This window comes from Chrysemys picta, chromosome 2, assembly GCF_011386835.1.
Source record: "Chrysemys picta bellii isolate R12L10 chromosome 2, ASM1138683v2, whole genome shotgun sequence".
Lineage (NCBI taxonomy): Eukaryota > Metazoa > Chordata > Testudines > Emydidae > Chrysemys > Chrysemys picta.
The window spans coordinates 1,313,434-1,339,586 of NC_088792.1; the positions used below are offsets into that span (position 1 = coordinate 1,313,434).

The following is a 26,153-nucleotide window of genomic DNA, read 5'->3' on the forward strand; positions in this document are numbered from 1 at the left end:
GGTATTGCCAGGGGGCAGCACCTCCAGAGAAAATGGGCACCAGGGTCCAGGGGGGACACAGGGCCTAGTTGTGGCAGATCACGGGCCTGCAGAAGGCGCTCCAGGCTGGAAATTGAGCTCATTCCCTGAGAGACCAGCAGGAGGCGCCACAGGGATGAGTCCGCCTGCTTACAGGGTTAGATTGCAACTTGCTGTTGAAAGCTGCAGTCATTAGCTGAGCTATTGCAGCGCCACCTACTGATCTGGTAGGGATAGAACAACTTAATCCATGTTACTCTGGTGCATTTTCTATTGTGTGCTGTTGGGGTACATTTTAAGTAAAAGTGTGTTGGTTTTATATTGCTGCATAAGATCCGATATTGATACTTTTGGTCCTGGAGGCAACCGAAGTACAAACACAGATGTATTCGGTGCCTGTCCAGGTGGAGGCACCACCAACTATAAATATTCCTTTCAGTAAAAGAACGACTGCAGGATTCCACCTAATTTTCCATCTCAGCGGGGACCCCCCAGGATCTCCATTATCCTTAATGACGTCAGGTGCCCAGGCAACAGGTGAGAGTTGCCTGCTCTGAAGTAACCCAGGAAGGAAAGGGGGAGGTTACAAATAATACAAAATAAAATTCATAATTTGATACCGACGTATCCCACTGTCACAATAGCACCCAGCTGCCTCCCGCACGTGGCACCAAAATGAAGTGTCAATCCCAGTAGATTGTGCAGCTCTGTGACTCTCCCTCGCCTTTCCGAGGGCTTGTCTACACTAGAGCTTACTTTGGTATAACTTACATCTCTCAGGGGTGGGAATAATCCACCTCCCCGAGCCACTTAATTCATGTCAATTTAAGCACCAGTGTAGACAGCGCTCTGTCGGTGGGCGAGCGCCTCCCATCGCCATGGTTACCACCTCTCACGGAGATGGAGTTATGCGGATAGGAGAGCTGTCTCCCCTCGGCTTAGAGCCTCTTCCCCAGACGCGTTACAGCAGCGCAGCTGCAATGGTGCAGCTGGGTCGATGTAGCGCTTCTAGTGCAGACTAGACTGTGCAGCAGTGACATCATTAGCGATGTTGACATTTAAATTACTGTCATTGGGCATCTCGTTTAACCCCTTATGGAGATGACTGGGGCACTTCAGACCTTTCTGGGCTATTGTTTCTGCAGACTCAGGTAAACCTCACTGGAGTGGTTACACTTGGGTCACATTTCATTCTTCACAACCACGAGGGCTAGAGCCTTAATCTGAAATGAAAGCTGAGATTCTGGAGAACAAGATGGCAGCTAAAAAGAAAAAAAGTCTGGTCAACAGCCCAGTATGACCTGGCCCAATTCATGCTCTAGACATGCTTAAACTGTGGAAAGATTTCCTAGCCTGTCTGTTAGTCACTCTGTGTTTGGAATTTTGCAGGTATCACACTATTGGACAGTGCGGCTCTTAGAAAGGACGTGGATATGCAAAAACAATACAAGACTGAATTTCAGGTTATTGCATCTGACACCATTGCGGCTAAGGCCTCTGCACTCCTTGCTGGTGAATCGCTGAAGGCCAGTTTCCTGTGTGGTTTAGTTGAAATGACTGGATCTGCTGTATATTTAAGTGACACCAGGAAATCCAGACATCAGGCCCGAGTGACTCTCCAATACAAAATGACAACGAGGTCTGAGCATCTGACAATGAGCCATTTAGGACAGCAGGTTACTTATCCTGCTGTATTCGACCAAGGCAAAGCAACCCATGTGGTCACAGCTGTGCTGTATGGGGCTCAGGCTTTCTTTGTGTTTGATCGGGAAGTTTCTTCACCTGAGAGTATAGAAGAGATACAGGGAAAGATGAAACTTACGATAGAAAAAATACCAAAGATTTCAGAAGAAGATGGAGAGTCCAAAATGGAGGATAAGGAAATAGAAAAGACTGAAAAAATCACTTGTACATTCTATGGTGACTTTGGTCTTGAGAACAATCCAGTTACTTATCAAGATGCCATAAAAGTTTATTCCACCCTCTCTAAGTTGCTGGGAGCCAATGGGGAGAAGGCCATACCAGTGACAGTCCGACTGTATCCACTCATCAAGCAAGATTCCAGAGGCACTCAGCTGATACGTGAGATCAGCGTTGGGCTGATTTCTAATGTTGAAGCTGTCATGGAGCACCTCACAGAATTAGACACGCGGTGCAATGACATGATGAAGGACAGAACTGCCACAACTTTCCCTGAAATCAAGAGGAAAGTCCAGCAATTCCAAGCTCTGTGTAATCAGTACAGACAGGCTTTCCAGCAACAACTATCAGAACTCTTACCCTGTATCCGTGGAGGAGGAGCAGAGGAAGGGGCCCTGGGGGACATTTTAAGCAGCAAAGAACAATCACCATTCAATACTCAGCAACTCAATGAATTTCTGGATACCAAGGAGCAAGAGATGAATTTAGTGGATTTCTACCTTACTGTGCTACAGAATGTGGAAGTCGTATCCTCCAAGAGTGAACTAGAAAAAATAGTACTCAGCCCTAAGCATGATTCTGTTGTGTCTTTCACACTTACTTCATTACACAACAAAGAACAATATTTATTAGATTTGAACTTTTGGCTTAAAAGACAGTTTCTGGAGAAAATTCAAGAATCAGCACCAGCCAGTTCTCCCTATGAGAAATCAAACTCCAAACAGTGGTTTGAGGATGAAGAGATAAGAAGAAAAGCACGAAAATTCACAAAGTCCTTCTTAGACTTTACTAATGTCAATAAATCTCAAGCAAAGACCCGGTTCATTGTGGCCTCCGTTCCAGATGAGGACCATCCAGGAGCTTCGATTTACCTGTATGCAGATGGAGAGCTGGTCAGCCCCAATTTAGAGCCTCCATCAAAGCCTCTTCCAGCCCTGATGGATGGAATCAGACATGACCGTGTGCAGCTCACGTTTAACCCAGCAGCCTATGGCAGGGCTGCGATATCCGGCTATCGGGCAGAGTACAGAATTGTAGGGCAGGAGAACTGGATGGCTGTGGATGTAAATAACACACAAGAGACATTCACAGTAACAGGGCTACGTGCAAACACCGAGTACCAGTTCCGATACGCTGCAGTGAGCAAACCAGGGCTCAGCGAGAGCAGCGACGTGAGTGATCCTGTGAAGACCCTTCCCCCTACCAGCCCGCCTGCAAAGCCTAGAAAAACTATTGTAGGTTCATCAGCCATCACCCTCACCTGGGAGAGTCCAAGTATCACTGGAGATGGAGTCAGTATAAGGGAGTATAAGGTGGAATACAAAGAGAAGACAGGAGATACGAGTCAGGAGGGGAAAGGCAAATGGCTGGAACGAAGGACAGGAGAGAGAACAGAGTCCTGTACCATTGATGGACTGAGGCCTGAGACGCCCTACAGATTCCGAGTGTCGGCTGTGTGTGCGGACGGAGCTGTGAGTGACCCAAGCGAGGAGAGTTCTATCTCAACGCTAAAGAAAGATAAACATTTAAGTAAATCTGCGTATTATTCCCTCAACTACAGCCCTCTAGTGCCTGGAGCTACTGGATCAGGTAAGAGATTCCTTATCAAGGGCATGAATCTAAATTATCCTGTGTGTATAATGCAGGCTCAGCTTCCATTCAAATAATGAATCCAAGTAGAAATAAATCCTAGCTTCCAGATAAATACCCGAGCTGGTTCCTATTCGTGGACTGGGTGGCTGAGGTGATCGATGCCCCAGACTCAGGGCACAGAGTGGATCAACATAAGAACGGCCGTATGGGGTCAGACCAATGGTCCATCTAGCCCAGTATTCTGTCTTCCAGCAGTGGCCAATGCCAAGTGCTCAAGAGGAAATGAACAGAACAGGCAGTTATCGAGTGATCCATCCCATTGTCCACCCCCAGCTTTTGGCAAACAGAGACTAGGGACACCCGGGGTTGCATCCCTGCCCATTCTGGCTAATAGCCATTGATGGACCAATCCTACATGAACTTGGTTAATTGTTTTTTGAACCCAGTTATAGTTTTGGCCTGCACAACATCCCCAGCAACAAGTTCCATGGGTTGTGCATTGTGTGAAGAAATACTTCCTTTTGTTTGTTTTAAACCTATTGCCTGTTAATTTCATTAGGTGATCCCTGGTTCTTGTGTTATGAGAAGGAGTAAATAACACTTCCTTATTCACCTTCGCGACATCATTCATGATTGTATTGACCTCTATCATATCCCCCCCTTAGTCATCTCTTTTCCAATCTGAATAGTCCCATCTTTTTAATCTCTCCTTATGTGGAAGCTGTTCCATAAACTAATTATTTTTCTTGTCCTCTGCACCTTTTCCATTTCTTATATATCTTTTTGAGATGGAGTGACCAGAACTGCACACAGTATTCAAGGTGTGAGCACACCATGGATTTATATAATGGCATTAGGATATTTACTGTCTTCTTATCTATCCCTTTCCTAATGGTTTCTAACAGTCTGTTCGCTTTTTACTGCTGCTGCACATTGAGTGGATGTTTTCAGAGAACTATCCACAATGACTCCAAGATCTCTTTCTTGAGTGGGAACAGCTAATATAGGCCCCATCATTGTGTATGTATCGTTGGGATTATGTTTTCTAATATGCATTACTTTGCATTTATCAACATTGAATTTCATCTGCCATTTTGTTGCCCAGTCACCCAGTTCTGTGAGGTCCCTTTGTAGCTCTTCGCAGTCTACTTTGGACTTAACTATCTTGAGTAGTTTTGTTTATATCTGCAAATTTTGATGCCTCACTGTTTTCCAGATCAGTTATGAATGTGTTGAACTGCACTGGTCCCAGGACAGATCAGTTATGAATGTGTTGAACTGCACTGGTCCCAGGACAGATCCTTAGGGAAACCACTGTTTACCTCTCTCCATTCTGAAAACTGACCTTTTATTCCTACCCTTTGTTTCTGATCTTTTAACCAGTTACTGATCCATGAGAGGACCTTCCTTCTTATGCCATGACAGTTTACATTGCTTAAGAGCCTTCGGTAAGGAACTTTGTCAAAGGCTTTCTGAAAGTCCAAGTACACTATAGTCACTGGATCGCCCCTGTCCACATGTCTGACGCCCTCAAAAACTTCTAATAGATTGGTGAGGCATGATAGCCCTTTACATAAGTCATGTTGACTCTTCCCCAATAAATTGTGTTCATCTGTGTGTCTGGTCATTCTCTTCTCTACTAAAGTTTCAACTAGGGCTGTCAATTAATTGCAGTTAACTCAGTGATTTATGTTCTTATGATTAACTCAAAACAAATGAATCATGATTTAAAAAATTAGTTGTGAATAATCAGTTTTGATTGCACTGTTAGTACTAATTGTTGTTACATTTTCTTGAACATTCCATTCTTTTGTAACATCCAAGAAATGCCCTACACATGTTTTAGCATAATCTCCCTACATAGAATATTAGGGTTGGAAGGGACCTCAGGAGGTCATCTAGTCCAACCCCCTGCTCAGAGCAGGACCAATCCCCAGAAAGATTTTTACCCCCATTCCCTAAGTGGCCCCCTCAAGGATTGAACTCACAACCCTGGATTTAGTAGGCCAATGCTCAAACCACTGAGCTATCCCTCCCCCTTCAGTATGTGTTACTATTAAAGCAAACAACTGCAGTGTCCATGCAGCATCAGTCAAGTGTGCCGTGACTCCAAGAGAGCTGTGATTGCTCCAGGATGTCCAGTGATCACCAGTCAAAGCAACAGCTCGTGCATTTTCAAAAGCTCCAACTTTGTAGTCTTCTCATTGCAATATAGGTCATGTGTTCCTGATGCAACGGGAGGGCAAGGCACATGACTGATTGGAAGATGCAATTTGAATAATATCTCTTACCCTCTGTTGTTTACAATGTTGAGTGGTCTGCAGTCCATAGCTATCCACTTTGCAATAGCATTGGTTAAGCTGTTGTACTGTGTTTGATTCATGGGCTTGTAGCAATCCTGAAACTCTGTCCTAGCTGGTGGGATTCATTTGCTGTCAGTGGTTTATCTGTAGCACAAGAACTCAAGGTGAAAGCACGTTTAGCATGGACTGGTGCTGCAGGCTTGAAATACTTTGATGATATTGGAACTCAGCCTTGCAATAGCTACATATAACCGTCTTTTTATCCAGTGCGACCAAAACCGTGATTAACCATGGCTAATTGTTTTAATCACTTGATAGCCCCACTTATCAAGCTCAGTCTTGAAACAAGTTAGTTTTTTTGCCCCCACTACTCCCCTTGGAAGCCTCTTCCAGAACTTCACTCCTCTGATGGCTAGCAACTTTCATCTAACTTCAAGCCTAAACTTGTTGATGGCCAGTTTATCGTCATTTGTTCTTGTACTACCACTGGCCATTAACTTAAATAGCACCTTTCTCTCCTGATACTTATCCCTCTGATGTATTTATAGAGAGCATCACACCTCCCCTCAGCCTTCATTTTATTAGGCTAAACAAGCCAAGATCCTTTTGTAAGGCAGTTTCTCCATTCCTCTGGTCATCCTAACAGCCCTTCTCTGAACCTGTTCCTCTGTGAATTCATCTTTGCTAAACATGGGAGACCAGAATTGCACACAGTATTCCAGATGAGGTCTCACCAGTGCCTTGTACAAAGGTAATATACTTCCCTATCTCTACTGGAAATACTTCGCCGGATGCATCCTAGGACTGAATTAGCCTTTTTCACAGCTGCATCACATTGGCAGCTCATAGTCATCAACCAATATACCCAGGTCTTACTTCTCCCTCTCTCACTTCCAACTGATAAGTCCCCATCACCTTCCACTTTGCACTAGGGCTGTCAATTAAGGATTAATTCACAGCACGATTAACAAGTTATTTTTTAAAATATGTTAATCTCACTCCAGAGGCAGCAGGGGCCTGGAGTCCTGAACTTTGTGGGAGGTGGGGGGACATGAGCCCCAAACCCTGGAGTCCTCCCCCAGCCAAGAATTTGTTGTCCCGGCAAATCACACTCCACCTCCACCATGTCTGCTAGTTTTTCCCATTGGGGCTTAGGAAACCTACGATGGCTGCCACAAGCCTGTGAGCTAAGTGTATCAGTTCTTCACTAACTACACCAGTCACATCATAAGTTAACCTTTAAGTAGCCTTATAACCCCAGCATGAGATGGTCGAGTTCAGGGCCCTGACACAAGGAAGAAAGGAGAGCAGCAGAATACGGAGCCTGGACTTCAGAAAAGCAGACTTTGACTCCCTCAGGGAACAGATGGGCAGGATTCCCTGGGAGAATAACATGAGGGGGAAAGGGGTCCAGGAGAGCTGGCTGTATTTTAAAGAATCCTTATTGAGGTTGCAGGAACAAACCATCCCGATGTGTAGAAAGAATAGTAAATATGGCAGGCGACCAGCTTGGCTTAACAGTGAAATCCTTGCTGATCTTAAACGCAAAAAAGAAGCTTACAAGAAGTGGAAGATTGGACAAATGACTAGGGAGGAGTATAAAAATATTGCTCAGGCGTGCAGGAGTGAAATCAGGAAGGCCAAATCCCACTTGGAGTTGCAGCTAGCAAGGAATGTGAAGGTTAAAAAGAAGGGTTTCTACAGGTATGTTAGCAATAAGAAGATCAGGGCAGAGGGTTGGGGTGCGGCAAGGGGTTCAGGGCAGGGAGTTGGGGTGCAGCAGGGGTGCAGGGTGTGACCAGGGGTTCAGGGTGTTTCACAAACTTATACAGGATTGTTTTAGGGGTCAAGACAAAGATGCCACATTTATTATTAATTTGTAACTATTAGCAAATACCTTAATGCTTATACACAACCCCCCCCCCAAAATGTTCTGCAGCTGCTGGATAGTTACCGGTTCTGAGTGTAGTTTGAGTTCACAGCTTGGGATCGTAGCTTGTGGCGGTAACTGGCCAGGAAAGCTGAGCACGAGGAGGAGCTGGGTCTCTGTCGGGCACCGATGCTCCTTGATGTTGATAGCAGAACGTTACCCAAAATCTCTCATCTCACCCTTCCTTTTTTATAGGAGTTTAGTTTGGAATTAAAGTCTTTAGGTTTCGCTGTGTCACGCCGCCTCTGGGTTTGGTGCTTGATTACCCGTCAATTGCAGGCGTGACTGTTAGCCTGGGACCTGGCTTTGATCTTCCTTTTTTTTTTTTTTTTTTTTATTAAAAAGGGTGGATGCTTCTTGCTTGAGTTAGGGCTGTTGTCTAGTTTTTCAGCCGTTGGTATTTGAACTTTATCTCATCAGGACGGGCTGGTGCTGGAGGTTGATTACATCACCCATACATCCCTCATTCACACATCTTAACTAGACTAATAAAATTACAGCAGGGTTTGCAAAAAGGAAGGTTGCAGCAAGCCCTTACAAAATGGAGTAAGAGTTTTAAAAATGGGGTTTGAATTACAATATGGCACAGAAGTTCCAATGTAGGCAAAATGGCAAGTGTAATGAAATGGTGAACAGACGTTACAATGGTACAGTGAATAACTAAAAACAATTTCATTCACATTGGTTCTACGTTGTCCCCCTTTTGACCCTTCAATCCAGGGGCATTGAATGGGTCACACTTTATGCAATTGTTTTAAGGCTATATATTGGGAAACAATATGAGCTTGTGGTTTTAGCTTAAAGTACAGCCTTTTCATCCAGCAACACATACCACACATTATGATTAACATTAAGCTTATCAGAATAAAGAAAACAATTGGATGTAACATAATTGTTAAAGTTGAAGACCAGGAGGGGGACCAGCCCTTTAAAATATTATACCAATGGTGCGTCATGATTTGCTCTGCTTGTGCAGATACTCTTAATATTTTAGATTCCTGATGTAAAATAGCCAAACTGATTGTTTGAACCTGGGTTCGTGTGGCTTTAGTTAGTTGGCTAATTTGTTTATTTTTTTGTATTAGTTTGTACAGATTTGTTCAATTAACTTTTAAAGTGAAGTTAAAGTTTAGAATATTACTGGTATTTAGCGTGTTAGTTTTTTTCTTCTTCTCATGAGTTGGGCAGTAATAGGTTAGGGTGGGAGTTTTTAACTGTGATATTCCACATACACTGTTTTACGGGCGGTTCTGAGATTTATTTGTTTTGCCACACAAGCCTCTCTAATTCAATGGCACAGGCACAACCTTTTTTATTAAAATACACTTTTGTGGTACCGTTATTTAGTTTATTCCAGTAACAAGTTGCCAAGCTTTTATGTTGTAAGGAACAGGGCTTTTTTAATTTTGGTAAGGTGGGACATACCCATTGTTGTGCAGTTCACCTGGAACACAAGCGATGGTCTATGATTTTCCCTTGTTCATTTAAATACATTCCCACCAATCAAGGAGCCCAAAGATGTCTGCCCTGAAGAACTGGGAGGGCTCTGAAGGGCCACAGAGTAACTTCATATTTGTGTGGTTGGACCCGTATTACTTGTATAGTGATGTGCCCCATGAGGGTTGATGTATACACGTTTGATTCCAGGGCCTTGTACCATCCAGAAACATAAGGGAGGAAAAGGTTATTTTTATGTTTTGTTAGCAGAGGAGTTAAGACTGTTATATTTTTAGCTTGTACCCAGTTCATTTTTTTTTGACAGCATAATAGCTAATATTTGTTGTTCAGAACACCACAATGCTAATGCTGTTTTGTTCGTTATGTCCCTCATGGTGGCATATTGAGCCCAGAACGCCTGATTAACATGTTTCCAAGTATGCCATTGCAAGTTCATTGTGTCTACCCCAGTTTGCCCCAATTTAGCGATCTTGTGCTCTTGTCCCTGGGCAATAGTACAATGCAATGTTTTTACCACACTGGCCTTATTTTTCAGTGCTTCTAGATCTACCGAATTTAGAATTCTGGTTCCTGCTTCTATACCTCCTAACAAGGTGTCTGTTATCCCTCGTCGCTGACGAGGGAGGGGATGTTCTGGTTGTAAGGATTTGAACCATGCTTACAAGAGGGGGGAGCTATAGTGTGCACATTCTGGCCGACTTAGAGTTAAATTATTTCTGGTCCAGTTTATTGAAAGGTGTAGGGTTACAATTAATGGCGCCACTTGTGCCTTTATGGGAGGCTGCATTTTGAGCAAATGAGAACAGGGTATTTTTATGGGTTGTGGACCATTTAAAAACAGTACTGTTGTACTTCCTACTAATTTGGTTTTATTTACCCATACTGTTATTGTCCGGGTCTCTAGGGGTCCTGGTTTAAAGGGTGGGAATGTATGGTATCCGGGGAGGACAGGGTGACAATGATGATTGTGATTTACTATAGGCTGGGTAGGTGAGCTAACCTTAAATATACAATTATGGTTATAAGGTGTGATATTTACCCAGACATGTAATGTAAGTAGTTCAAAGGGTCCATGTAATGTATGGTTAGATATTGGTACAATTTGGATTTGGTTTTCAGTGGTAAAATTTAACCACTGGATCCCCCAATGCGCATTGGATGTTCCCAAGGTGAATAATTGTGTCAGGAATCCCCAAAATAGTAACATTTTTGCTTCCAGCGGAGTTCTCCTGTAAACACTTGTGCAGTTTGTGAGAGGGAAATAAAATTGTTGATTAGTTTATAATACCAGTATTCCAGTTGGAGGCAATCAGCTGAAGCTCTCTAGATTCCTTATAAGGGATTTGATGCCAGTGATACCTACAAAGGGATGAAGCACATGCTATTAAGAAAACAGTTTTATTTGGGATACATGGACCCATTTAAGTTTACCATTTTTTTTAAATGCGATATACCAGAGGACTGAGACGGTCAACTATGGAATATGGACCCACCCATTTAGATTTTAAGGTGTGATTTTTTTTACCCAATTTTAAATACATTACTTGATTTTCAACTTTTCATATAGTGGGTTTATTGGTTTTTTGTTTTTGCATTTTTTTATTTATATGTTCAATAGCCTGATTGATCCTGTACTGCAATGTAGTTTTATTCTTTTGTAATTGTTTTAGCCACTGGAAATAATTATTTTGGTTGGCTGTAGGATGATTTTCTGGGTGTATAGTAAAATGTTCAGGATCAATCATTAACTTCATTGGTTGACCAAAAAGAATTTGGTATGGCTGGATCTTAGTTTTTAGCCTCTTACTACTGCGAATGGCAGCTAAGATCAGAGGTAGTTTCTCAGGCCAGTCCTTACCAGTATGGTTTACTACTTTTTGCAGCGCCTTTTTAATTGTGCGATTTATTCTTTTCACCTGGCCAGAGGACTGGGGTTGGTATGGAATGTGGAATTTTTGGGTGATCCCTAGGGCTTGTAACATTATTGTGAAAATTTGTTCCACAAATGCACTTTCATTATCTGAGTTGATGACCTTAGGGGTTCCGTATCTGCACACCACTTTAGTGAAGAGCTTTTTAGCTGCAGTTCTAGCACTGTTATCCCTAGTGGGGAATGCTTTTACCCATTCTGAAAATGAATTTATAATAACCAGCAAATATTGGAATTCTTTTTTACTTTTAGGCAACTTATTAATAAAATTTATTTGTATTTTGTGCCATGGTCCCAACTGTTTCTGGTGCATCATTGGTTGCCAGTGCGGGGGACGGGCTTTGTCCTTTGCACAGCGCACACAATTTTGCACCCATGTTTTTACATTATTTTTTACCCCTTCCCAGTCTGCTACCCTCCTTAGCCTCCTTAAGGTTTCTTCTGTTCTCTTATGCATGAACTGATGTGCCACACTGATTAGCTCCTGACGTTTTGTCTTTCCTGGGGTCCGGCTGCAATGATTATTTACATCGCTAGATGGCAGTAGAGTGTCAGACATGCGCTCGCTAGCGCGGTTCTGACTCCTAGTTACAACCGCCACGTTCTGCTGCCGGTCGATGGCATCGGCTCGGCTGTTCCACATGGCCTCAGCGCTGAGCTCTCTGCTGTGCGCTTTAACGTGCCGGATTTTTAACTGATTGGGGTTGCTTGTCACCCAAGCATGGATCCATTTCCATTTGTCTAGGTACGCTATCTCCTTCCCATCTGCTCCCTGCCAATTATTCCGTTGCCAGTCAAACATCCAATACTGTATGCCTTTCACGCAAAAATTACTGTTTGCATAGATATAGATTGGTCTGGGAGAGGTTTCATATAACTTTAACACTTGATATATGGCATGGAGCTCCGCATGTTGTGCTGAGCCATGATTCAAATACCCTTGAATCACTTCCTCCTCTAAGTTTATAGCAGCATACTTAATATACCGTTTTCCTTTAATTACTACCGAGCTGCCATCAGTAAACCAGATATGCTTTTTCTGCCCTACTGTGTTTAATTTTTTTAAGGGGGGTGCCTCCACCAGTGCAATTCTCTGTTTTAAAGTAATTTTGGGACATTTATGCTTAGTCCCTTTTTTAATTAAGGCATGAGTCAATAAATCAGGTTTAGATACTGTTTCGGTAACGACTCCTCTATTGACCAGGATGAGGGTTCATTGAGCCATGCGTGTATTGGAAACCTTACTTTCGATTAATTTGCCAGATAAGATATATTTGAGAGGAGTATGGGTACTTTGAATTGTAATAGGTGCTGTGCTCGTGAGAGGTTCAAAGGACTGAATTGCCCAAACGGCTGCTAAACATTCACGCTCACAAGGGTCAAAATTTAGCTCAGCACCTTGAAGTTTTTTAGAATCGTATGCTACAGGCACTAGTTTGCCTTCCTCATTGTTTTGTAAGAGGGTAGCTGCCAATGCAAACTCATTTGCAGCTAGTCTGATAACGAAGGGTTTTGATTTATTAGGGAAGCGTAAAGCCGGGGCTGAGACAGCCTTTCGTTTTAAGGTATTTAAGGCGGACTTTTGTTTTGGTTTTCATTCCCATTGTGTCTTTTTTTTTTAATAACTTCCATAAGAGAAGTGTGATCTCTGCATATTTATGGATATGTGGCCGTAGGAAATTGAACCCACCCAGCAGAACTCGTAAAGAGTGCACATCTGTAGGGGCAGGCATATCCAGCAATGCTTTCACCTTGCGCTGATGCACTTGCCTCCCCTCCTTCCCAATCACTATACCTAAGTATAAAATGAAGGTTGCAGCAAGCCCTTACAAAATGGAGTAAGCGTTTTAAAAATGGGTTTGAATTACAATATGGCACAGAAGTTGCAATGTTGGCAAAATGGCAAGTGTAATGAAATGGTGAACAGAAGTTACAATGGTACAGTGAATAACTAAAAACAATTTCATTCACATTGGTTCTACAAGGGCAGGGGTCAGGGTGCAGCGGGGGCTTAGGGCAGGGAGTCAGGGTGCAGCATGGGGCTCAGGGCAGGGGGTTGGGTGTAGGGTGGGCAGGGGGTTGGGGTGCAGGAGGGGTGCGGAGAGGGCTCAGGGTAGGGTATTGGGGTGCAGGAGGAGTGCAGGGTGTGGCAGGGGGCTCAGGGCAGGGTGTTGGGGTGCAGGAGGGGTGCGGCAGGGGGTTCAGGGCAGGGGGTCAGGGTGCAGGGTGCGGCATGGGCTCAGGGCAGGGGGTCAGGGTGCAAGAGGGGTGCAGGGTGCGGCAGGGGGTTCAGGGCAGCGGGTCGGGTGCAGGGTGGGCAGGGGGCTTAGGGCAGGGGGTTGGGGTGCAGGAGGGGTGCAGGGTGTGGCAGGGGCTCAGGGCAGGGTGTTGGGGTGCAGGAGGGGTGCAGGGTGCGGCAGGGGGCTCAGCTGCAGGAGGGGTTCGGGGGTGGGCTCCGGCCCAGTGCGCACTGGGGAGTGGCCGGAACGTGGGGAGGAGGGGCGCAGGGTTGTTGCTGTTGCTTCAGGCACCACCCCCAGCAGCTCCCATTGGCTGGAAACGGGGAACTGCAGCCAATGGGAGCTGCTATGGGCGGTGCCTGAAGCAACAGCAACACACAGACCCTGTGCCCCTCCTCCCCAGGTTCTGTCCGCTTCCCAGAGCAGCGCGGGGACAGGGCAGGCAGGGAGCCTGCCCTTCCCCCGGTGCGCATCGGGCTGGAGCCGCTCTAGGTAAACGCTGCGGGGGCACGCAAAGCGCTCGCGGGCTGCAGAAAATAACCACGCGGGTCACGTGTTTGAGACCCCTGACCTAGACCATCCCTGACAGGGGTTTGTTCAACCTGCTCTTAATAATCCCCAATGATGGAGATTCCACAACCTCCCCCGGCAATTTATCTCAGTGTTTAACCACCCTGACAGTTAGGAAGTTTTTCCTAATGTCCAACCTAAACCTCCCTTGCTGCAATTTAAGCCCATTGCTTCTTGTTGTAGCCTCAGAGGTTATGGAGCACATTTTTCACCCTTCTCCTTGTAACAACCTTTTATAAACTTAAAAACTGTTCTCATGTCCCCTCTCAGTCTTCTCTTCTCCAGACTAAACAACCCCAATTTTTTCAATCTTTTCTTGTAAGTCGTGTTTTCTAGACCTTTAATCTTTTTTGTTCCTCTCTTCTGGGTTTTTTCCAATTTATCCTCATCTTCTCTGAAAGAAGAGGAGGTGACCAACAATCTCACGGACACAGACGAGAAGTTTTTCCATTAAATAGAAGAGACTAAACAGACTTTGGCCAGTTGGAACTTTCCAAACAAGAGAAGCTGCAGCAAGGACATATGAAGCTAAAAATTCAGCTGCAGAAGGAAATCAAAGAATCACAGACCACAGGGAAGGCAGCCTTTCTGGATGGGGAATGGAGCCAGCCAGAGGACTTGGGAAGACTGGGCATTTACAACAGATTTCTGCCCTGTTTGGAACCCACAGAGGCCCACAGGGGAGAGGTTGGGCTGTCCCAGCTCAAATGATGCTCCCTGGGAGGCTTATTTGGCTCAACTCAACATTGGAGCGGAAAGGAATGGCTGGGAGCAGGGACAGAAGGGGGGTTATGAGCAGGAAGCTTAGGAGGTCCAGCTCTGATGGTGCTGCAGAACTTACCCCTAGAAGAGAGACTGAGTTATCCAGACCTGGTACCAGCCTTGATATGTGGTTTGGAGCTAGCAATGGATCTGAGCTGGCCAGGGCACAGCTAAGAGCTGGAAGGAGAGGGAAAGCAGAAACCCACTTGACAAAGCCCCGGCTGGTTACTGCTTGGCTTTCATTTCATTTCTCTCTCACACTGTGACGGGGCGAGACTCACCGCTGCAGCACCTCCTGCTGGTCATCTCAGGAATTAGTTCTTCCAGCCTCTGGAGCGCCCTCTGCCAGCTGGTGTCCCACTGCCGCTGGCCCCCGTGTCCCTCCCAGGACCCCAGTGCCCCTTGTCTTTGGGGTGCTGCCCCCTGGCAATACTCCCACAGTCTCAGGGTCTCTCCACCCAGGGGGGCCCCCAACCCTCTATCCCCACCTTGCCTCAGTTGTGGGCTACTGCAGTCACTCTCTAGCCCCCGCTCACTGGGGCAGACTGCAGTGTAAAAGCTACTCATCACAGGCAAGGGGGGTTTGGACCTGCGGCCTCTGCCTACCCCTTTGGGCTACCCCAGTACCTAATTGGCCTTCCACTAGGCCACAGCCTGGGGGGTTTCCAGGCCAGAATTCCCCAGCTCCCTTAGCCTTCCCCCAGCCCTGCTCCACTCCAGGTCCCTTCTCTCAGGTCTCTCCCCCAGCTCCTGGCTCACAAGCCTTTTATAGGGGCAGCTGTGGCCTGATTGGGGTGTGGCCCAGCTGCGGCTGCTTCCCCAGTCAGCCTAGTAGCTGCTTTCTCTGCTGTAGCTCGCTCCCAGGGCTGTTTTATGCCCTTCAGGGCAGGAGTTGGGGACCACCCTGCTACAGAGCGTGCTCAGTGTCCTCTGGCTGCCTTCCTGGCTGGATCTCTTCCTTCTCCTTCTCCTCTCCAGCTACCCCGTTGGCTGGAGCTCCTTCTCCCTTCCTTCCCTGGGTAGCTGCTGCTGGCTAGAGTGTTCCCTCCCTAGACTGCTGCTGCACCACTGCTATTGAGCGAGGGGTGGGGGGGCCTTGCCGACCAGGCCCCCCTTCCCACCATCTCTGGAAGGAGAAGCCAAGACCCCACCTTCACCATCACCACTACCACCTGTGGGGGGGGGTCTTTCCTGCCTGGCTGTCAGGGTTGCTGGAGCTGCTGCTGCTACCGCTGCTGTGTGTGTCCTGGGGAGCTGCTGGAGCCTGGAGGTGGAGGAAGAGGACTACATAGACCATCAGCTGCTGGGGGAGCGCACAGGACTCTGGAAACCACTGTGGAGGGGGCCATTCAGGACTGAGTAATTTTCAAACTGTGCTCTAGTGGTGGGGGTCTAGATTGTGTCTGGGGACACAGGGGGTGTGGTGTGGAGCCTGCCCTCTAGTCCATCTGTGTCCCCCCCCCCCCAACCCCCACCACCACCACCGTTGCCCCCTCCACCATCCCCACAGCCCATTTCCCATCTGCCTCCGCTCCTGCCTCTGGGACTCTGCTGCTCTCCTGGCCTGCCACGCCCTATTGACATGGTTTGGGCCTGCAGCGGCAAGCAGCCGCACATTGACTTTACGCAAGCGCTCGTGGGCTCACCTACCCCCCTGGACTGACCCCTTCCCCCTCGCAACAGGCCTCCCAGCTTTGCCCCTTGCTGCCTACCCCATTTGCCCTCTGTAGCATTTTGCCCCTCCCCAGCTTCAGTTTGTTTGCCTGCCCCGCCCTTTTCCCTCTGCAGTTTGGTTCCGTTGTCCCACCCTAGCCCTGCGGTTAGCCCCTTGGTTCCTCTGCCCCATTCCCAGCCTTGTTGCTCCCCTTCCTTTGCGCCCCCCTTGGCCTGATTGACCCCTCCCCTCATGTGTCCATGCCCCCTCCCGTGCGCTTGTGCCCCCCATCACATTTTGGTTAATCACTGCCCCCCCCCCCGATGTTCTTGTGACCTTCCCTCCCCTAGTGTAGCCAGAGGAGCCGGTGTCGGTGACTGTCCCCCCACCCCAAGCCCTTGATACCCCCCATCTCCCCCTGTTTCGGTGCCCTCCTCCCCTGCCTACAGCCTAGCGGGGAGGAGTGGTTGACCTGCTTTCCCTCTGGCCGCCCCCCCTTTTTCTCCAGTGTGTTTTCCCCTCCCTCCCTGCTTGTTATGGAGGGGAACCCGCCGGGCGAGCCCCCCCGAGTAAGCCCTGCCACCCCTCCCCCACCTGCCCCCTTGGCCTCTTACTCAACCTCCGCTGCCGATCCACCTGCCACCGCCCCTGCTGCGGTATCGGCAGCGGCGGGCGACGGGGTGACCTCCGCTGCTGCCACGTCCCTCGCTCCCTCCGATTCTGGGGGAGCCGCCCCAGCCGGCGGGAAAGGCCAGGGCAAGAAAAAGGGAAAGAGCCCCGCTAGGAAGACTGGGCCCTCCATGGCAGGGGCTGCCCCCACTGCCATGGCCCCACCACCGGCCGCGAGGTCCCTTCCCGCTGCTCCCTCCACCAGCTCTGCGGGTGCCCCTCCCCCGGCCCCCAGGGCATATGCCCAGGTGGCGGTGACCCCTCCTCCTGCCGCTACGTCATCTTGCCCATCCACCGCCTCTGCTACCATCTATAGCGGCCTGGGACCCTTCCCCACCTTGACTAGGAGGCACGGCATCCGTTGCCTCCTGGTACCCGCCTCGCCGCACATGGAGACCTACGTGCGGGCATTGGCGAGGGTGGTGGGGTCCACGGCCATCGTGGCGGCCTCCAAAATGTATGGCAAGGTTGTCTTCTTCCTTGCCTCGGAGGCCGCCGCCCAGGAGGCGGTGGAGAAGGGCCTGGCGGTGGGGGGCGTGTTCGTCCCCCTGGAGCTGCTGGAGGACCTGGGTGTCCGTGTGGTCCTCACCTCCTTTCCTCCCCAATGTTGCCCTGCTACCTGCCCTTTCTACCCTGGGGAAACCGATCTCCATCTTCAGCCCTCTCTCGCTGGGCTGCAAAGACCCGCCCTCTGTCACGTCCTCTCATTCCGCCGGCACGTGCAGCTCCAACTGCCGCCGGCGGTGCGTGGCGGAGAGGCGCTCGAGGGGTCTTTCCTGGTCCCCTATCAGGGGGCCATTACCGGGTGCATTACTCCACGGGGGAGGCCCGGTGCTACCTCTGCCGGGCGATAGGGCACGTCCGGAGGGACTGCCCCTTGGTCCGGCACGGAGGAGCGTCCGGGACCCCGAGCCCCAGCAGGGCGCCAGCCCCACCATTGCTGGCACCCCTGGTTGCCCGGTACCCGGAGCTGCCCCTCCTCCTTCTCGGACCACCACTGCTCCCACTCGGGCTCAAGGGGTACCTCCCCCAACATGCCCAGACGAGCGGGAGGGCCCCGCCTCCGCTACGTGCATTGTGGCGGGGCCTGTAGAGGAGGGTGCGGTGGGGGTATTGCCGGGCGCGGGAGAGGGCCCTCCCCAGGGGGAATCCGGCCCCACTCCTGCTGCCCCATTGTTACCTCCTCAGGTCCTCGAGCCATCATCTCTGGCCCCCGACCCAACCCCTGTCACCCAGCCCGCAGATAATGCCATGGAGGGCTGGACCCTAGCACAGGGAAAGCGGGGCAAGCGGAAGGCTCGAGCTCCGCTCCTGCCATCCGGTGCGGAGGCGCCCTGGAAAACCAGGAAGGGGGGCACCGCTGCCGAGCCTTCCGCCATGCCCGCGGGTACATTGCATCTACCGTTGCCGGCTGGGGAAGCTGTGGCAGCACCGGAGGATGCCGCCATCCATTCTCCGCAGTCCCTCCTCGCGGAGGCCCCCGTTGAAGCCCCTCCTGTCCCCTTGCCATCTGTATCTACTGTGCTGCCCGAGGGAAGTGTTGCCTCGGGTGCTAGCGGGGATGATCCCGGGGTGGTGGGAGGTGAACTCCCTTCTATTTATGAGGAGATCAAGGCCCTGGGTCTGACCCCGGTCACCCAGGGGGAGGACGACCCTCTGCCAGCGGGCCTCGATCTGGCTGACCTCACCCCAACCCCCCCTTCTCCGTCTCCTGTTCCCCTGACTGCTGCTCCTGCCTTAGAGGAACCCCTGGACTCCTTGACCTGCCCGGCTGCGGGTGACACCTCGCTGACGGCCGCCGAGCCTCTTCAGGCGACGGCCGGTGCCTCGCGGCCGGGACCCGAGTTACCAGGGGTATCCCTTGTTGGTGTGGGGCAACCAAGTTCCTTCCCGGGTGGGGGCCCCGTTGCAGATTGTTCACCTCCTGCTGCCGTGGCTGTTCCATCTGCCGTAGAGCCTGAGCCCGGCATCCCTGGGGACCCCCTCCCTAACCCTCAGACCCCTGGGCCCGACCGAGAGGAGCTACCTTCCAGCTGTCCAACTCCTGGGGCCCAGGATCCCACCTCTGGCCCTCTTCCCGACCCTACTCCTGTCCCCGGCCCTACCCCTACTCCTGACCCCGGCCCTATCCCCTTCACCTCCCACGATGCCATTGCCGCCTCTGGGGATGTCTCCTTCTCTTTCCCGGAGGGTGACCCCCAGAGAGCGGCTTTTGTGTTCCCCAGTCCCGACCCGCTAGGGGCTGCTATCCTCCCTCCGCTGCTGCCCCCCTTTGAGCCGGGGACTGAGGCGGGCCATGTGGCGCCGGTCCATCGGGCGCCACGTCGAGGGTCCGCCCCTTGCCTGCCCGTCTCAGTGAGTCACGGGGCCGTGCCAGGGGCCCCAACAGGGGATGATCTGCAGCCAGTGACCCCACCCCCCCATACGCTGCGAGAAGAGCTGCGGGAGTTTTTAGAAGATGTGCGTGGCTCCCGCAATAAGGTGCCGCTTGCTCTCCAGCGATGGGGGGATTTCCACCAGATCCTCCGGGCCGTGAGGGCCCTCATGGGGGAGGGTAAAAGGACCGGGAAGCAGGGTGCTGCGGCTTACCAGTGGGTCCGCAGCTTCCGTGACTCCTTGCTCGCCTTCGGGGTGGGTCATGGTTTGTTGTGTGGCCCAATGGGGGCCGTGAGCGTCCCTGCCAGCGAGGATCCCCCCCAGCCCTCTTCATGCCACCTATCACTTTCGCTACATTGAACACCCGGGGCTGTAGGGTGGGTCTTCGCAGGTGCCAGGTGCTCTCCTTCCTTCGGGAAGGGGGGTACTCTGTGGTTTTCCTGCAGGAGACCCACACGGATCCGGCCGCCAAAGACAGCTGGCGGCTGGAGTGGGGGGACAGGGTCTATTTTAGCCATCTCACAGTTTGTACGGCTGGAGTGGCTACCCTGTTCTCCCCCAACCTACGGCCCGAGGTGCTGGGGGTTGCCGAGGTTGTGCCGGGCTGCCTGCTGCACCTCCGGGTCCACATGGAGGAGCTTGTGGTCAATCTTGTCAACGTCTATGCCCCGACATCGGGTCCGGAGCGGCTTCCTTTTTATCAGCAGGCATCCGCCTTCCTCAGCTCCTTGGATCCTCGTGAGTGCCTGGTCCTGGGCGGGGACTTCAATGCTACCCTCGAGGAGCGGGACCGCTCGGGGACCGAGCAGTGCCCGGCCGCCGCGGACGTCCTCCGGGAGATTGTGGAACATCACTCCCTGGTGGACGTCTGTCGCGACCACCACCCGGACGATGTCTCCATGTTCACCTATGTCCGGGTGGAAGCCCATCGGTCGTGCCACTCCCGGTTGGACTGCATTTACTTGTCACGTCTCCATCTTTCACGGGCCCACTCCTCCGACGTGCGGCCAGCCCCCTTTTCAGATCACCATCTAGTCACTGTGACGGCCTCTCTATGTGCGGAGAGGCCGGGGCCGGCCTATTGGCACTTTAACAATAGCTTGCTGGAGGATGTGGGCTTCGTGGCATCCTTCTGGGAGTTCTGGCTGGTCTGGCGAGGGCAGCGGCGTGCCTTTCCCTCGGCACGGCGATGGTGGGACCTAGGAAAGGTGCGCGCCCGGCTCTTCTGCCGCGACTACACCCGGGGCGCCAGCCGACGGAGGGATGCGGCGATAGAGCAGTTGGAACGGGAGGTCTTAGAGCTAGAGAGGCGTCTAGCCGCCAGCCCTGAGGATCCATCCCTTTGCGGAGCGTGCTGGGAGAAGTGGGAGGAGCTCCGGACCCTCGACGATCATCGGGCCCGGGGTGCTTTTGTTCGATCCCGCATCCGCCTCCTTCGGGAGATGGATCACGGCTCCCGCTTCTTCTACGCCCTGGAGAAAAGGAGGGGGGGCCAAGAGGCACGTCACCTGCGTCCTGGTGGAGGACGGCTCCCCCCTCACGGATCCGATGGAGATGTGTGAGAGGGCCAGGGCCTTCTACGCACACCTTTTTCTCCCTGGATCCGACGGACCCTACCGCTTGCAGAGTGCTCTGGGACGGACTCCTGACGGTCAGCGCGGGTGACCGGGACCGGCTAGAGTTGCCTCTCTCTCTGGCCGAGTTCTCGGAAGCCCTCCGTCGCATGCCCACCAATAAATCTCCGGGCATGGACGGGCTGACCGTGGAGTTCTACCGCGTGTTCTGGGACGTCCTTGGCCTGGACTTAGTCACCGTCTGGGCCGAGGCCTTGCGGAGCGGGGTCCTCCCTCTTTCGTGCAGGCGAGCCGTGCTCGCCTTATTGCCGAAGAAGGGGGACCTCCGCGACTTACGGAATTGGCGTCCCGTCTTGCTCCTCAACACGGAGTACAAAATCGTGGCCAAGGCCATCTCGCTGCAGCTGGGGTCTGTGCTGGAGGACGTGATCCACCCAGACCAGACCTACACCGTCCCGGGCCGTAGCATCTTTGATAACCTCTACCTGGTCCGGGATCTTTTGGAACTTGGGTGTAGGGATGGTCTGTCGTTCGCCCTCCTGTCCCTGGATCAGGAGAAGGCGTTCGACAGGGTGGACCACGGGTATCTCCTGGGCACTCTGTGAGCGTTTGGCTTCAGGACCCAGTTTGTGGGTTTTCTCCAGGTGCTGTACGCCTCCGCAGAGTGTCTGGTCAAGCTCAACTGAACCTTGACCGAGCCGGTCAGCTTCGGGCGGGGAGTGCTACAGGGGTGCCCCCTCTCGGGCCAGCTGTACGCTCTGGCGATCGAGCCCTTCCTCTGTCTCCTCTGCAGGAGGTTGACGGGGTTGGTGCTTCGGGAGCCGGAGCTGCGGCTGGTCCTGTCGGCGTATGCCGACGACATGCTCCTCGTGGTCCAGGACCCGGGCGACTTGGTGCGGGTGGAGGCTTGCATCATCCCGTTTACCAAAGTACTCCCTCCGAATACAAAACACTGCTAAACAAAACATCCACCGCTTTACCCAGAGTAATGGGCCAGTGCTCTCAGGTGACAAGCAAAATTTTCTTGCAGCTTGGTTCAGGAACTTCGGTTCTCACCTGCCACTCAGCTTCCTATTTCAGTTCTTGGGCTTCCTACGTGGCTCTGCTTATGCACGTCAGTCTTGAACTGCAGTACTCCCTGCCACCCCAGCCATCGGTTTATCCCAAACAGCTGGCCAGATACTATATATTTTTGTACTCTTGCCAAGCAGTAGCAGAATTCATGGCCGTGCGTGCTGGTTTCATGTTTGGAATTTAATACAATCCCAGGGATCTTTCACTTCCTACAATGGGCACGGAATCACGTGACATGCAAATGTGTCTCAAAGCTCCATTCATGAACCTCAGTCTGAACTCTCAGCAACCCCTCCTGTTTCAGTCCTGGGGCTCCATATTTCCCTCCTTACCCCCAATTCACCCTGTCCCAGCCCTCATTACAAAGCAGCCCCAACTTGCTGCATCCGGCGCTTCTCCAGCCTTGGACCCTCAGCTGTGCCAATAAACTCCAGTCCTCATCTCCTGCTTCTGTCTGGGACCGAACACAGCTCCATTAACAGGCCTCTGTCCTGAATGCAACACTCCCCAGTCCTCCAGTCCTAGGTCTGTCCTCACCAGATGTTGCAAAGTGCTGTGCTGTGCGAGGTTTTCCCAGTGTATAAAGGTTCACTAGGATGAGACGTGAGCTCACTTCACTGTCAGCAGGAGTCATTTGGATCCAAGACCTCTAGGATTTACTGACTTGATCAGTAGCCCCCTTGGCTGCCCATTTACCCTTCCATAGAAAGTTAAAGCATTAAGCCAAGTGTGAGCACAGGGCCACTAATCTTAGTTCTCTGCCCCCTCTCTGGTACCTGCGCAGTGATGTTCTGAATCTGTCACACTTGTTCCCAACAGGGCCGGGGAGCGGCAGCCGACGCACTGGGGAATCAGAACTGAGGATCATCCTCGTCGGTAAGAGTGGAGGTGGGAAAAGTGCGACAGGAAACACCATCCTTGGGCGGGAGGAGTTTGAGTCCGTACTGGCAGCAACACCCGTTACTCAGACATGCACTGAAGGCAGCAGGACCTGGAATGGAAGGAAGGTTGTGGTTATTGACACACCTGCTATTTTTGACACTAAGGACTCTGATGAACAAACCACCCGTGAGATCAGTCGCTGTATGGAGCTCTCCTCCCCAGGCCCCCACGCTCTGGTGCTGGTGACCCAGCGGGGCCATTTCACTGAGGAAGACCAGCGCGCCGTGAGGAGAGTACAAGAGATTTTTGGCCCCGAGGCCATGAAGTACACAATCGTCTTATTCACCGGCAGAGAAGACTTACGGAGTGGAACCCTGGAGGACTATATCTCCCACTTGGATCATCTTTGGCAGCTGATCGAACAGTGTCAGGGCCGATTGTGCGCTTTCAACAATAAAGCTCCATGGGCGGAACGGACTGCCCAGGCTGAAGAGCTGCTGACTAAGATTGCTGATATGGTGGAGAGGAATAAAGACCATCTGGTGTGTAAAGCACCTGAGAAGCTTCTAAGAGAAGGTGAGACAGATAAAAGTGAAAATAAGATGGGCAAAGTGGAAGATGATATGCAAGTGGATATACAGGAAGGAGCTCAAGGGGAAGAGCACTCACCCAGGGAAACAGGGAAATCCTGTGGGGAAAAAATCAACACTGCTGAGAGAAGAAAACAAAAGTAGGTTTCATTGTATGTTTGATCCCGCGCAGTAGTGTAGATAAGCCCTAAGGAACCTATCTAAGATACGCAACTCTAGCTACATGAATAGCGTAGCTGAAGTCGATGTACTTAGATCTACTTACCGCGGTGTCTTCACTGCGGTAAGTCAACAGCTGACACGCTCCCGTCGACTCCGCTTGCGCTCCTCGTTCTGGTGGAGTACCGGAGTCGACGGGCGAGCGCTTGGCAGTCGATCATTGCGATCCGCTGGGTAGTGTAGCCAAGCCCACTGTTCCAGGTGCTCAGCACTGTCCCAGTGACGATCGGGATTAAGTTACATCCATTTTGTAGTTCCTATTGACTGCAGGGGCGCTTGGGGTGGGACAGAGACCCAGCCCGCCCAAGGGCCGCAGGGAGGGGGCAGCAGCCACGTGGAGCAAGCAGGCAGGGAGTCGCTCAGCTCTGCTGCGCTGCTGGTGATGAGTGGGGACCCCGGGGGGGTCGTTTTAAATCACCTGGGGGACGCGCAGGGGGGAGTGTCCGGGGGCGGAAGGCAGGGGCGAGGGAGAGACCTGGCCTCAAACACTGCTGGAGCTGGGCCCTGGGCCAGGAATATTCCTGGTGCCCAGGCACCACGGGCCCACAGAACTCACTTCCTATGGTTCTTCTGTGTGTTTTTACCAGATTTGATAGCGTCAATGAAATTAGAGGTGGATGGAAGAGACCTACTAATTCACGTTGAATGTCTATATTGGGAAATGTTGGAGGGTTGTTCCCTACTCTGCAGTCTCCATTTTTTTTTCCAAATTAGTTTTATGCAAGTTTTTGATGGGGCTTTTATCACTTAAGCGCTGGCTCCATCTGTTAGGAAGTTTTCCTGTTACCATACGTTTTCTTTTGGCTCAGTATTATACCATTATTCTCCGTTATAAATCCTTGAGCCACCCAACAAGCCCCCATCCTTCCAAACGCCAATCAGTTTTATTGCTGTTCTCTAGAACCCCTGTAACTTACCCTGCCTGGTGAGGAAGTGTTGAGATCTGAATGCAATATTCCAATTGTGATCACTCTCCGAGCCCTAGGGGCTCTCTCCCCTCTCTGCTCTAGGACGTTACGCCTCTGCAGCCCAAAGCCTTTTTCTGCCGACATGTCACATTGCAAACTTCCTTCTAAATTGTTTCCCTAACACCCCCACAGACTCTAAGAAGTCATGAAAGGAATTTTGCTGCTGTCACCCGACAGACTCATAAGCATTGGTTTTTCTGTAGCACCTGGAGACTAAGGGTAAAATTTTCAAACTTGCTTGTCTTAAATCCTGCATCTGGGCCACTCGGAGACCCGCACCTCTCTCAGACCGTGTCTACACTAGAAATGCGACAGTGGCACAGCTGTAGCAGCTCAGTGTAGGCACTTACTACACTGACAGGAGGGGTTCTTCCATCACAGTGGTAAATCCACCTCTCCGAGAGGTGGTCATGGGTCAATGGAAGAATCCTTCTCTCGACTTAGTGCTGTCTACGCCAGGGCTTAGGTCAGCTTAACTACCTCTCTTGGGGGTGTGAATTTTTCATGCCCCTGAGCGATGGAGCTGGGTGGACCTAACTTTCTGGTGTAGACCAGCCCAGTGTAGAACATTTTATAAGGGTCAGTAAATGAAATTAGCAATTGCTCTTCACCGACATCACATACAGTGAAACCTTGACAAGAGATCAACTTATCAGCAAACAGGTCTTGAAATTACCCCCAAAGTATTCCCGAATGTACTGAATCCAATTCAACCCCACCAATATTAAACAACTATTTCCATTGAGCAACCAGTCTGTCACACTCTTGAGAGTTTCAGAGTAACAGCCGTGTTAGTCTGTATCCGCAAAAAGAAGAACAGGAGTACTTGTGGCACCTTAGAGACTAACAAATTTATTAGAGCATAAGCTTTCGTGGACTACAGCCCACTTCTTCGGATGCATATAGAATGGAACATATATTGAGGAGATATATATATACACACATACAGAGAGCATAAACAGGTGGGAGTTGTCTTACCAACTCTGAGAGGCCAATTAATTAAGAGAAAAAAAACTTTTGAAGTGATAATCAAGCTAGCCCAGTACAGACAGTTTGATGATAAGTGTGAGAGTACTTACACTAACCCAGGAACCTATCCTTGTAACAAACCCCGATGCCAACTCTGTCCACATATCTATTCAAGTGACATCATCATAGGACCTAATCACATCAGCCATACCATCAGGGGCTCGTTCACCTGCACATCTACCAATGTGATATATGCCATCATGTGCCAGCAATGCCCCTCTGCCATGTACATTGGCCAAACCGGACAGTCTCTACGCAAAAGAATTAATGGACACAAATCTGACATCAGGAATCAAAATACTCAAAAACCAGTGGGAGAACACTTTAACCTGTCTGGTCATTCAGTGACAGACCTGCGGGTGGCTATATTACAACAGAAAAACTTCAAAAACAG

At 50.6% G+C, this 26,153-nt stretch overlaps 1 protein-coding gene across 3 annotated transcripts in view; it reads left to right on the forward strand.

Moving 5' to 3' along the window:
- Window positions 1-26,153, forward strand: part of LOC101935999 (uncharacterized) — a 93,423-nt gene that overhangs the window by 56,896 nt on the left and 10,374 nt on the right. For 2 of the 3 annotated variants that reach the window (XM_065586427.1, XM_065586428.1), the window contains exons 5-6: window positions 1,408-3,528; window positions 22,891-23,529. In XM_065586427.1, the coding sequence (XP_065442499.1) occupies window positions 1,408-3,528; window positions 22,891-23,529 (2,760 nt within the window). Of the gene's footprint in view, window positions 1-1,407; window positions 3,529-22,890; window positions 23,684-26,153 lie in introns of all 3 variants that reach the window. The other variant, XM_065586429.1, reaches the window with a different exon arrangement.